The sequence below is a fragment of the Anopheles nili genome, chromosome 2 (assembly GCF_943737925.1).
Source record: "Anopheles nili chromosome 2, idAnoNiliSN_F5_01, whole genome shotgun sequence".
In the NCBI taxonomy this organism is placed as follows: Eukaryota; Metazoa; Arthropoda; class Insecta; order Diptera; family Culicidae; genus Anopheles; species Anopheles nili.
In genome coordinates, this window is record NC_071291.1 from 43,469,770 (window position 1) to 43,483,938 (window position 14,169).

General features: G+C 48.5%; 1 protein-coding gene across 5 annotated transcripts in view; it reads left to right on the forward strand.

The window, feature by feature from the left end:
• Positions 1-14,169, forward strand: part of LOC128731353 (complexin) — a 90,267-nt gene that overhangs the window by 49,319 nt on the left and 26,779 nt on the right. Inside the window, exon 2 of one of the 5 annotated variants that reach the window (XM_053824467.1) lies at positions 6,231-6,242. The exons of the other annotated variants lie outside the window; for them this stretch is intronic. Within the exon in view, the coding sequence (XP_053680442.1) occupies positions 6,231-6,242 (12 nt within the window). The remainder of the gene's footprint in view (positions 1-6,230; positions 6,243-14,169) is intronic. 5 annotated transcript variants of the gene reach the window in all.

Here is a 14,169-nt window from a genome sequence, read left to right on the forward strand (position 1 = left end):
TAATGTTTCCCGGGAACTGCTGCGGGCGCTGTGTGCGGGCGCTACTGCAAATTAAACACACCATGCTAATTGATGTCGGCAGACCGGTGTCGTCCTGGAAGGCAGGACTATGGTCAGGGTTCAACGTTCGTTGAGCTGGAGCGAAACTATTTTCGTGCTGCTCTGATTCTAATCAATCTTTTGGGGTTCACATAAGAATCGAGGTTTTTTTTATGACGTACAAGTGGTGGTTGAAAGATAAATGGGAGAGTAGAGAAAATTTTCTTAGATAAGTGTATCCCCCCACACTCATCATGGGCGTAATACATCGTATAGAAAGTTTTATGCCAAACTCCCTAACAAACGTATATATGTATTTTGTTTTATTTTATACACACCTATTACTCGATCTTTCGAATCAAACCGTTTCAGAGTCAATGAAAACATCATTTTGACCACCTGTTGCAACTTGCCAATTAACAGTTGTCAAATACCTGTTGCATTACGTAATGTAACATGGCGACGTAATATTTGGAAGATATAACAAATTTCAAACTCCAACAAATGCCTGTTATGTTTCCTGGCTACAGTGTATCAAAAAAAAAAAGAAACAGACACATTCTGATTCCGCCACGCAACATAAGTAAAATGCTTGCTTTCCTTAATTCTCCGAAGAATTCTATGGGCCCAGAGAATCCATTTAATCTATCCGCTAGCTAAAGCGCTACCTTCGGAGAGATTTAATTAATTTTACAATTTCTACTATCCGCTAATTATTCCCAACCATTCCGTTTCCGTTGCGCTGTTTCAACTTGCAGTGGAGAGCAAGAAAACTCGCTCTTTCTCTTAATCCCTCTAAATGCTATCATTTCTATACCAACCACCTGGCACGGGAAAAACGGCTATCGTTTTTCCAGCAGGTCCCCGTGGATCGCGCACAAAATGAAACGAAAGCAAAATCCCAACTGCATCGGCAGGAATGCTTCCGGATGTGCGCTTCACAAGTGTGGCTCCGTTTACCGTCCACTCCGTCCACTTAGACCGCCAAGTGGCGAGAGAATTAAGATCATACAAACGGAATCTTGTAAATTAGATCATTGGTGTTCTTTTTCAACTTTCCGTCCCTGCTCGAGGCACCGCCAAGAAAGCTTACTTTAAGCCGAGAAGACGTTCGGGCACCATCCAACAAGCTTGAGAAGCAAACGAAGACGAAAACGTGGACAGGAAAAGGTTCAAAACACAAGCAATCCCACTGCTATAACGTGGGGTTCTCGCGAGAAGCTATCCTTCGAATAAGCACGGTGAAGTAACAGCCCGGCAGGAAACGCATTTCGAGTGGAAATTCAACCCATCTTCAGCGTGCAGCACTCTCTGTACAGCAATATTCACCCATCAAAGGCGCCACTCGACAACACGAGTGCGCCACAGAAGCGCGAACCAATCCCTTGTGGAAATCGCCTCTCGAAAGTATCGAACTGCGCCTTCACGGCAATGTGGCCCTGGCTGTGCGGTTGAATGGGGAAAGTGAAATAATCCTCCATTGCGAGAAGGCTACACTCGCTGCAAAACTACTTAGCAAATGAGAAAATAGACGAGCTTTTTATTTCCTCCTATTTTACGGCTCTGTCCTCGGGCAGGGGCACAAGCAGCGGCAACATTTTGTTGCTGTACTTTCATCCTATGATGAAGACGGCACAACCGTTGGCCAGGCTCGTTCGATACGGCAATATCGATTACCGACACCACCCACCGTGCAATGTTCGTCGTACAACGAGTTTATGTTGCCAGTACCTTGATGTTGATGGATGCGACTACGTCAAACATCTGTACCGTGTGGTTTTCTTTTTCTCCCTCGAGCACCCACAGCGCTAGGGCGTAAAATTGCACCCAACCCAGCTTTTCTGAGCCACTATTTCCAATCAGCCACCAACCCATCGGAAATGGGGTCCGTCTCGAATGAAATCCACCCCCAGTGGAGGGTTTGGCATCTCAGGCGTAATGGAAGCTTAATTTTCGTGTTTTCCGCTTTAACAAGCATCGACACACACACAAACCCATTCCGACGAACTTATCCTCGACAGGGCCAACTTCCCCAAGAGTATCTGTGACAAGGGCCCCACAAAAGCGCGCCAAGTGAATCCGTCTTCCGCGAATGCACCAACGGTACCCAAAACGACATCGAACAACTCTCGTACAGCCAACAGCGCTGTGAGTTTGTTGTAAATAACAAACACCTCTTCCGGGTGTTGTCTGCCGCTTCTCGGCATGAGGCGGGAACAGCACGAAAGAGTCCTTGGAAACAATTTCCGCTCGGCTAACTTTCAACGGCTCTCTGTGGTGGAGCTCGAATGGAAAAGCGGAAAACCACAACCGGCCGCGTCCGTACGCAAACGAACTCCATTTGGGTTCCGCTTGTCGCATGACGATGATGGACGGTCCCGAGAAAGGGACACAAAACGAGGACCAATGTCCGGCTGTGGCATCGCGAATGCACTCGAGGGAGTTGACATTCGTCGTGAAGCGTTCGTACACTTCCCGGGCCGTTTCCGTGTCAGTTCGTGACAGCAAAGTCCTGTCGTTAGTGGGACACATTTCGTTGCGTATTTGTTTTTCACATTTCCGTGCTTGTTGGTACGGGTACGGGCCCGGAATTGGCCCGCTCAGGATCGATCCCACGACAAATGGCTGGCGGACGGCGCCCCTAAGGACGGTCGTCGAATGCAAACTTTTTCAATTTACTTTCACAAATTAATTGGCGACAAGCGGGCCGGGAAGTTTTCCGGCATTTTCCACGAACCGTCATGTGAAAGGCGACCGAATGCGAATGCTCTTTGGTGTCGGCTATCGGTTGATCGACCAGCCTCACTCCCGGATGTTGTGGTGGTGCTTTTGGGGCCGCTGGATGTAGCAGGAAAAGTTTGTAATTCGTCAAGATTCCTGACGCACTCCTGACGGCGAAGTTTCGTGCCCGTGCAAGCCACCGGCAGTGGTATTTATTACATCTTTTTCCACTCGATTCGCGTACCCGTGGTGGAAGCGGCTGCTTGGCTCGCTTTCCACTTCCGTAAGCCGAAATGGCTCGTTTGGCGAGCGGTTCGAAATCAGTTTACCCTCGCGCTTGCTGGGGCGCACTCGAGAAAGGGAGATTTTTAATTGAATTCCAACGGGTTGATTACGGGTTGCAGCGTCCGAGATTGAGTTCCGAGACGTTCGATTATTTGCACCCGCTTGGAGAGCAGCAACCGGCGAAGCTTAATCCGATTGCAGCGGAACGCGCACACGGTGAAGGCGTAATTCACTTTACCGGAGCTAAATGAGAAGCGAATCTTTACGTCCTTGCTTCCAGTCGTGAGAAGTGAATCTGCAAACCCCGACGGTCATTCAATTTGCACCCGTTTAAAAGCACTTCGGTTGGTCCGGTGCAAGGCTAGCGAAAATATGAACTCACTTACCAAAGTGCTTTGTCGCGCGTATTTTTTTTTTGCTCTCCTGCGTGAAACCATCTAATAGTTTCATCGGCTAGAAGGTCCTTCTAGCGGAGATCGCTCGGAAAATGTCATCCCGCTGGCATGAGGTGCACTTTGCCGTTGTCTCGTGTTAGCCAACACGAACCGAAACACCCTTAACCAGAGTGTAATGGTGTAAAATTTCAATAATTACACACGAAAAGTGTGACACCACCCACCGCGTGTGGGAAAAGCGTGGTGTTGCAAAAGCCGTTCATTAAAGGTTTTGTTGGTTTCTCCCCGTTTTTTTGTGTGTGTTTCCTGCAGCCCCTCGCATCTATTTTCCATGGCGATGGAGAAAATGTCCCGCTTTCCAGCCATCACCGCCATATTAGAGCGCGCCCCATTCGAAAACCATATTGAACGATGACAGCCGACACCAAACACCACCAAAGGCTGTCTCTAAGTAATGGCGCAAGCGTGTATGTGTGCATGCGCGCGTGCTTGAGCTGAGCGCGTGTGTGCATTTCTACTTTATTATTATCGTCCTCGCTCGGTACCGTGGCGCTCGGTTTCGTGTCGAGTGCGGGCGGGCAACAACGCATGTAACATGACTCCTAGCTGTCTGCCAACAGCTGTCACTGTCGTCTATCGCCGTTGACATCGGATGGGGCAAAAGGGCTTCTTCATCGCTCGTCCCCGGTGGTCGCATGGGCACCACCCAACCGAGACCGCCATTTTGCTGGGATGTGTGTGGGGATGCGCTGTTTTACATGCAAACTTGTGTTACTCCACCGACAAACGTTCTGCGGGGCTTGCGCCGAGGCAGGATTTTAATGACTTCCCCAAAACCAGACCGACGTCGTGGCGCGCGCCACCCTGGCGACTGTGCTCGAGTGCGTAAGGAAGCAGCCTCTCCAACTGCACGACGGTCGTCCTCGTCAGTAGCCCGGGAGTGTGTGTGTCTCGGTATATGCTTGAGTGCCAGGACACTTCGGTGGGGGTAAAAAAAAAGGGGGAAAAATAACAGCATGATGCTGACAGCGCTTGGTGGCGCCTAACACAGCTCAGTGGTAGAGCTTTTCTTTACTCTTTCCACTGGGCTTTTCCTGGGAAAGTTACCGACATCTACATGCTATCAGCCGTGATATATGGCGGTGGTGTGGTGTTTTTTTTTCTTTCATATGGGTCTTATCCTTTTCTACAACAACTTCTTTGGCTGTCTTTCGCTTCCTCATGAACGGTGGCATAGATGGGGCTTATAAGGGAAAAAAGCGGGAAAAATCGTCGAATCACATCCGCCCGGCAAGGGCTAGCGTTCGATGTGACGTAGGGAAAATGTGGGGATTTTTTGCTACTTTTTCTTTTTCTCTCAATCTCTCTCTCTCTATCTATCTGTTTCAATCACACATCAGTTGGTTTAATGTGAGCAAACACAACAACAGCAACAACAGAATCGTGGCAACTTCCTGAATGGGAAAAAAAATATCTAAATAAACATTCAGAGACTCTTCCTGATTGGGGATATTTTGCATCAGGGTTTCTCTACCTCGCTTAGATGTTGTGAATGGTGAATGTAGTTCTTGTATTGTAGCATAGAAAACAGGTAAGAAAAATGTTTACTGTCATTGAAACGTGCGTTTTTATTTTGATTTACAAAGATCATCCTAACCAAACCGAGTTGACGGCGGGGAAAATGTAGTCTGCCGAGTCGCGTTGGATGGAATGATGGTCCCATTTTTCTTTCTTTTGCTTTTTCATCAATGAAGCGTACCCTTTTCAGTTCTGTTAGTCGGTCTTGTATTTGTTTTTTTTTGCGTTTGCTTTCATGATGTAGTTGCATCCCACGAACGTGCTTTGTTTTACTCTCTCGCTCTCTTTCTCTTTTCACTTTTTCGTTTTTAGACACTATCGATTCCTGTAATCTATTCGTCCGTCCATCTAGTGCTCTGCTTTACGCACTCTGTAAACTATTTCTCAAACATTTCAGCCGACTTTCACACTCTATTGCGAAACCTATACCAAACGAAAACAAATACTGACACAACCACCAGGCGCCTCCATCGGAGGCTCTTATTTGTACAGCTCTTTCAAATGGGTGGAATTGACGGAAAGCTTTCAATAGCTTTGAAAGAAGAAGCTTTTTTTGTTATTCCATCTTCAGCTAAAAAATAAATAAATACCTTCTTTCATTCATAGCGACTGTATTTTGTTTGCTTGCGAAATACATTTTCTTCATATGTTTTGTATATTTAATCTAACGTAACATATTAGTCGATTAAATGACTAAGCTTCTAAGAATCGCAAGCACACTCGATCGTAGATGTTAGACATACATAAGCGTAAGCGTAACATTGCAACACTCACAACATATTCGCTTCCTTCTTCTTGCTGCATCCGTTAGCCTATTGTACTAACAGTTTTCTTCAAATACTAACGAACTTTTATCTTCTCTTCTCTCTCTCTCTCTATTTCTCTCTCTCTCTTCCTTCTATTTTCCTTACTTCTATCGATCTTTCTGTCCTTTAACTTATGTGTTTCTTTTTTCATTTTATTTCTTTCCGATCAATGTAAAACACTCACTGCATCTATTTCAACGATGCCGTTCTCTTTTACCGTTCCCACGACTTCACTTTACTCGCTGGATGTGATGTCTATTTATGATTTCTCTCCCTCTAACTGTCAATGTAATCACCTGACCTTTTGTTTCTTTTACTTGTGTTTGGTTCAACTCCACCCAACTGTTTTTTGTTATTTTTATTTTACTCTGGTTTGCTTCCGTTTCGTTGTTTTATCCTTATTTAGGAGCTGCTGGAGGTAAGTTTTTTTCCCTGCACCAATGGTACCGATTACGGCCACCAGCAAGGCGATCGGGCTCCATCGGAAGCCATTTGTATGCCCGGAACCAGGCTACGCCTCAAGAGGTTCTTCGTAATTACGTTCGCTCATTTCCGCGGAGTTCCGTCAACTGTTCCATCGCGCACGTCACGTCCCACGGTTCCAACGCATTCGTATCGCCGTTTTCGTCGATCAGCGAAGTCAATTAGCTAACTGCGCCATCACACGGCACGGCACGCACCGATCACGATAACGATTAACATTTTACGAGCCAGCGAGTCATTCGATTTTATGCCAACTTTGTCTTTCTCTCCACCCGGCGGCCGGATTCCCTTCCGGATCCGTTCTTTTCACCCGAATGCGCTCTCAGAACAAATGATTTATTTTCTATCCGGCACGTGTTCGGAATGATGTACGAATCGAATACGAATCGAACTAAAGTACCACAACGGAGCGGTGAAACAGCAAAATGACCGTTCGATGTGAGATTCCGGGATGGCTTTTCGGTGCCTTCACTTCTAAACGCGCCCTATCACGAACGGTTCATTTTTACCCTCCAGAACCCAACTAAAATCAAGCAAGCCTAAAACGGCTCTACACTTGGTCGGTCACACACACGCACGCACCACGCCGATGCTCGATCGCGGCCACCCCCTGGATACATTCCATCTTGACACCCGAAGAATTTCCACCCTCGAGCCGGAATGTGCGAGATGAGCAATCAAATTGTTATTCAAACGAGAACCGGAATGAAATTGATTAATGCCATTTTTCTGAGCCACGGCGAGGAATGTTCCGCTCTTGTTCGCCATCCCGGCAGGCAGTTTGGGTGTGGTTTTCTTTTTCCCTGTCTTACCATTCCCAACGCATATTACATTCCACCGTTCAACCCCATGAATGCGCTTCTCATCAGGCTCTGGCAACCATCGCAACCCATCGGACTGGCGAATTGATGAATGGCACAAACGGTGCCGTTCATACTCAAGCCCGAGGAGCCGTTTCATTTTCGATTATTGACGAGAGGAACTTTTAATGTCATTCCAGTGGCCCTGCTGTGAGGCATGCTGGCAGTGGAATGACACGATGATGCATTCGTGCCGTAGTGGTATAAGAAGTTTCGCCTACCTAATAAATGCCAGCCCGTAAATTGCATAAATTTTGAGCGAGAAACGAGATGGTTGGAATTCAATTACTCGACTCGTTCGCTGTGTCGTCGAGGATTGTGGACGCTCTCGAGCTGGAAGCATTCCGGAGCCAGAACAGCGCCCGGTTTGCTGAGTGTCTAATAGATATTCTTTCCTGCGTTGCCTGTGACGCGCACGTACTCAACACCGTATATCGTCATATTATCGCCCACGACAATGGCAAATAGCTCGCTGTAATCGATGTTGTGTTGAGCGCACTACTACGATGACATGCTTGTTCACATGGGCCTCCGCTCCGGTAATTGATACAGGAAAATTAATACAATTTTGATTAATTGAGTTGCGGGCAACTACACATGATGCCCGCTCGCATGCTGGGCATCGGCCTGGCATCGTCCTCGAGGCGAATCAACCTTTTGTTACTCGCTCAAGAGCTACCACCGTAGTGCTACGGTTGTCAGTGAGACGAGATTGTCTTAAAAAAAAGATGCTGAATAAGAGACGGGTTTTGGATTAATATGAGACAGTAAGTTGAAGCGTCGTGTGCGTCCTTCCGAACCATCCGAATGTGACTCCATTTCGCTTCGAGGCGCGCTTTGTACATGCCTCCCGGTACTGTGTGGTTGACTCACGTTAGCTGGAAAAGTGCTCTCAAGCAGCCGGAAATTCAATTAAACCACACACCATGCTGGGCGCCGGGTGTAAGCGCAGTTCGGCCTAAAAATGGAAGGGCTTCGTTTTTGCCGTGTGCACATGGCATCCATGGTGATGGGTGTGTGTGTGTGTGTGAGCTGCATTGTAGCACGGCTAATTGAGTTTTGAGCAACGTTTCGAACGAACCGGTGGTTTCCCTTTTTTGCGACAAACACTGCCAATCACGCCGTCGAAGCGAGTGCATGTATGCAAAGCCGTTGTTCCAGCTACATCCTGGTAGGTTACAAGCTAGGAAAATGGGCTTCGGTGTCCCTTTTTTTTTGCGATAATAAATTATCCCGCTCACATCTGGCTTTGCCGGAGCGTAAAAAGTCATTGCTCAAACTCATCTTCCACGTCTACCGTCGTACGAACCGTGACTCGGACAGTTTTGCTACCATTTTCCGGTCGAAAGTGCTCCACCGGGGGCTGGCAAGCCTTTGATAATTATAATTAATTTTTAATTACTTTTATTAACCCTTGAGCCAAGCCCGTATGACCGGGCGGTCCTGTCAGCGCCGGTCGAGACACAGCCCTTAGAGGATGGAGTTTTGTGTAGAAATTCATCGAACCATGCCCTCGAACGATGGTCCGTTCGCTTCCAAACTATGATATACGGGCGGTGGATCCTTCCACCCAAAGCGGCACTATTCGGGACGATCAAAAAGCAGCGCGCCCCTTTGCGCCTCAACCCAAAACGCCTTAACGTTTGCCCCGAACAGACGCCCTCTCCTAATCTTATCAGGACAGATTCCACCATTAATTCTTCCACGCCTGCATAACCTCACATCGTACCTCGGGCCCATTTGCGATGTTGAACGTTATCAGCACGGGCTCAGCCGTTTCCCGCAGGGACGAGATCCTGGCTAATAGGACGAATCCCTGCCTCGGCTTGACTCTTCGCGCAAAGCGTATGCGAAGAGGCGACCGATAAGAAACAACAATCGAAAGCAAACTCATCGGGGCGCAAGAGGCCACAACCCGTGCGATGAATATGTATGACATCACATCCGGCATCTGGGTGGTGCGTAAAAGCAACCCAACCGGACCACTTGCTCTCGCCGGTATTACGCATCACTCGGTCAGCTTGAGTGTCCGTCCCTCATTGTGTCATTTCCGGGCGGTTTGATCCATTCCTCGAGCCTGCTGACGAACGGTGAATGCGAACCTTTGAAATCGGGCAACCATTAAGAGCGATGCAAATAGCGCAACTCTTCACTCGTGCGGTCACGAGAGGCTTTCAAGAAGCGTTCGTGTTTACTCTCTGTCTCGAAGGAGGAGAGAAAAAAAGGCTCAAAAGGGCCCACCCCGGCATGCAATCTAGTAAAACGTTTTTCGATATCTCGAACCGACGAGGGCGAGTTAATGAATATTTCATGTCACCGACCGGGCCGATAGGCTCCGGAAGTGCTGGATCATGCGCGTACATCCAGCATTAGGAGTTGGACGATGATTGCAAGATGTCGATTCCAACCCACGTGGAGCGGTTTTCCCTCGGCCCTATGCTTCGGCGTATGCAGGCAATTGGGAAGCGGCCGTAATTCGATTCACAGCAATCAACGACACCGGGAGTGATTTAATCTTCTTACCGCCACGGCCAAACACGCTCGCCTCTTAAGCGCTTTGTAACTTCGAACCGCCCAGTTACATTTCATTCCACATGTCAGCAGCTGAGGCTACCCGGGTTAGCGTGTACTGACGTACGAGCGATTTTCGAAGCGTTTTGGTTCCTATTTGTCCGAGAAAAAAAACGCGTACTACTTTGTTGTTTTTTTTTGTGTCGTATTTCCGGAAGCTTTTCTATCGCAAAACCATTCGTATATCCTGCAATACGAATGCTTGACGCGGTTTAATCAGCGTAAAAGCTTTGGTCCTAAAGAGCCACCGATGAAATCACTAGCTGAAAGCAATTCAGTGTTGATGTTGGAAAATTTATTCTCGCTACCACTCCACTCTCGAAAGAGACAGCTGACAGTAAAGATTCGCCTCCCTGCAATGGATGCAATTAAAATGGGCAGCATGGAGGACACATAATCACGCTCCTAGCTTCTGCCCAGCGGCAGCGTGTCAATAGAAATGAATTAAAACCATCGCTCTCGGCTTAGAAGTGGACGCTGCCGTGTGTTGCGAATGTGATTCGATGAATAATTCATCCACCGCTCTTCTAAGCTGGGAAAGATTTCACCATTAGCGTAGTGCCGGGCGCCGAAACGCGAACGCTGTCGGAACTTGGAACAAACGACGCGAACGGACGCGATAATTGCTTCGATTGATTAGATTTTGCGCTTCAATAAATTCATTGGTTAAACTGAATATTTTTTGTCTCCGTCTTCGTGCGGTCATCGCGTCCCTGGATACGCGGGAACTGAACGGAGCTCGGGAAATTGGCAACGCACGCTGTGAAGTGTCCCCCCACCGGCGTTGAACGATGAGAATCGATATTCAATCATCATAACAGCAAATCAACGCTTTCCGGCGTACCATTCGTTTCAATTAACGAGTCTGTTTGAGGGGCTTTTAGCGTAGGTGTGGTTGTTTCCATCATCACCACCGTTGCATTTGACGATGATGCCGATGATGACGGTGAAATAATTGGGAAACAATGGCACAAAAGGCCGATGGCACAGAGCATCATCAGAAGCGAACGAAAAAAATAACCACCAGAATCTCTATGGGTGCATGATGTATCGCACCACGGTACAGATCAATAATCCAAACAACAGTGCATATTCACTCATACGAACCGGGTGTCCCATGTTCGAGTCGACCTGATTTCCTTTTGGTTTGGCGCAAATTTCACTATCGCGCTCCTCGCCGCAACCCAGTCGGAGAGAAAATCAATTTCGAAACGATAAAATAATGGCCCGCCAATGGCCAGCGACACATGGCAAGTCCGCGCGTGCTGGCTTTCCCGTCAAGGTGAAGCCGTCCGTGTGCGACCGGAAAAAGAACGACACGAAAATAACGGGGGAAAAACCCGGCCAGGGAAAGGTGGTTTTTCTTAGCCAACCTCACCGGACTGTGATGATGTATTTTGTTTGCTGCTTTTGTTCCATCGTTCTCCGATCGATATGGGGTTTTCTTCGAAAGCATATTTCCCTACCATCGGCTGCGCGTATCCCGTACGACAGGTACGGAAGAAAAGCAAAACTGATGACCGGGAGCGGGAAAAATTGTACCACCCACCAGTTGGGGTGTGCTGGGCACAAACGAACGCGATGTGATGTAAGCTCTCGAGTGTCGCTCGCTAAGGTTCACGAAGGATATACGCGACCCTCGCGGCGTGTGTTCGTGTATTCGGTGACAGAACTCAGCCCAAACACAAGCAAAAGCCAAATGTCATAATCGAAACGATAATAACGATTATTATGGTGCCGTGGAAAAGGATGAACACACACACGTAGAAATACACACACACCACACCACACGGTGACGTGATTGGCATTGTGGGCATCGTTGTGACAGGCCGTGAACGGTATGGCAGATTCAATTACCGGTTTGAAACAGGGCGGGCTCGACAAAACCTTGAGAAGGCCCGTGTTTCCTTCGAGGCGTTTGTGTTTTTTTTTGTCTCTCCTCTAAGCTTGCACCTTAGATTGGCTTTTAAATAAGCGCGGAAAATGTTACATTTCCACCTCGCTGGCTCGATGGCTCCAACATAGTAAACCCCCAATTCGAACCGATTCGCCAATCGCTTGCCGATGGATGGAATGAAGTAGTGAAGGTAAAAAAATAACACCCAAGCCTCGATTAGGAATGATGTTTCGAGCTAAAAGAAGAGAACGCTTGGTTGACATTGGGGTGGTTCGAGCGTCGGAAAAAGCCCCACTCCCGTAACAGTTCATCGTTTTCCTTCTCGTCTTCCAGCTCGTTTACGACGGTTCCACGAACTATCGATCGCCGGGCGTCCTGGCACTGACGAAGACTAGCCAAAAGGCACGGCTTTGCCCTTTACAACGAACACGCATTTATATTTTACAGACCGAACACACGACACCCGTGATTTAAGATGAAATTGCTGAAATAAATCACACGTCCCGTTAAAGCCAAGGATTCGAACGGGCCACTTCCACTTGTTCGTGCTTTGTTTTTCGTGCGTCAACGGAACATGTCGGTTTTGAAGGTTCCGTTTTCCCCCATTCGTCCAGCTGCAAATGGACCGCACCAACGAGCAGTGATTTGAGCTCTGTCCTCCTGCGTCCATTTGTCAGTGTGAGTGAACCCATCGAGAGATTGATTTCCTGAGCCCGGGGGTTTTGATTGATCGCTAATCCCTGCGATTGATGGGGCCAAGCGCAAGCGGCCCCAAGTGTGCCACCATTCACACGGGACGGCCACGATCGATGGTCACCGATGAGGGACTTGTCAATTTGTCAGCGGCTAAATAACGCTTCAACCGACCGGTAGAAGGATACGCTACGACAAATCCACCCATCGCGCTGATGAGCTAATCCTTTTGTCGAATCAACTGTCACTCGGCCGGAACAAGGTCGGCCCTGTTACACTCCACTTTGCGTTGTTTTTCCGGGCCATGAGAGAGGCCGCACGTTATTTGCGGGCGAAAATCCTCCCACACCACAACTCGCAACGTGTGCTCGCATTAAATATGCAACGTGTGTGCGGCGCACTCTAATGGTTGTAAACCACCGGCCCGAGTCGCCGAGTGAACTGGTGGTTTGTCACAGTGAACCTTGGTGAAGCTTGGTGGGGTCATCATGCCATACGGACGTCCAGTCGGCTCAGGCCCCGGCTCCTAATTGCGGAGTAAATTTTTCATTAATATTTCATCCCCACCGTAATTAGGTAAGCCGCTCTCCCGAGCATGGGTAATGGAGAACTACGAAATTTGCCGCCCTCGGATGGCCCTCCGCCAGGTGGGTCACGTTGCCTGGTGCGCCGTAAATTGACTTATGAAAAGCTTTTAAGATGCGCACTCGGACCCAACGCCACCATCACTGGCCGCGACCGACTCATTTCCGCCCGGAGTCATGGCCATCCGGCGCCCTCTACAGTCACTCTGGGTCGAAGTTCCCGGGAACACGGGAACAGTAACTCAATTTCGTTCTTGGTTTTTTGCTCTTTCCCTTTTCGTGTCCCTTCGTCGTTGCACGAACGAAGCGAAAAGAGGACGTCGGGGAAAAAAGGAAAGGACAAAACGCACAAAACACTCCTATTTCCGGCCGCTTTCCGCCCGGGTGTCCGTCCGGGGTGTAATGAAACCAAAATATTTTATCAAATTTCCTTTATCGTCACCGGCGACACGCGGCCGGGTGATGAGCCGGTTCACGGGGGTGTGAGTAAAAGAGACAAAACACCATTCGTGAAACTAGGGCACACGGGAACGGTAATAATGGTGTGTTTCAGGTGAGACACAAAAAAAAACCGAACAGCTGTGTGAAGTTCCCGCGGCTCCACTGCACGCACTCCGGGCAAAACGCAGCATTTGTACGCATGAAAATTTGGAACCATAAGCGGGTTACTCCCGTCTGCGTTCTTTCCTCGTCCTTTTCGCTGTGGGTCACGAGAGAAAAAAAAACAAGGAAACCTCCCACAGCGAAAATGTGCACGCAGTGATATCCCGCGCGTCGCAATGTCGTCTACGCTGCAGGGGTAATTGAATTATTCACTTTCGCTTCGGTGCCACCCCTAACGCCCGCGTAAGGACATCAACCGGCCCGGCAACTGCGGGATAGTGGCAGCGTCGGGTTGACAGGATTCTTCCATTTAAATAATTAACTTAGAAGTGTTTCGAGTGCTCTCCGGGAGACCGGACTCGACCCCCGGGGAGAGCCATTGTAGCCGGTGTGTGAGGATTTCTTTCTTTTTTTGCCTTTGCTCGTTTTCTCTTGTTGTTTTGCATCTCCCTCACTCTCTCTCTCTCTCTCTCTTGTGATGTTCCCTACCTATCTTCGTTGAGATTGATGGATATAAAATCAGACGTCTTTGCGCGTTTCCGCACACGCGACTCCTAGTGCTGAGGTGGGGTTAAATCGAGTTTCCAATCACAATCGCCCACGGTGGGCGGATCGATAAGGACACCCGCGATGACACCTCCGATCGCCGAGAAA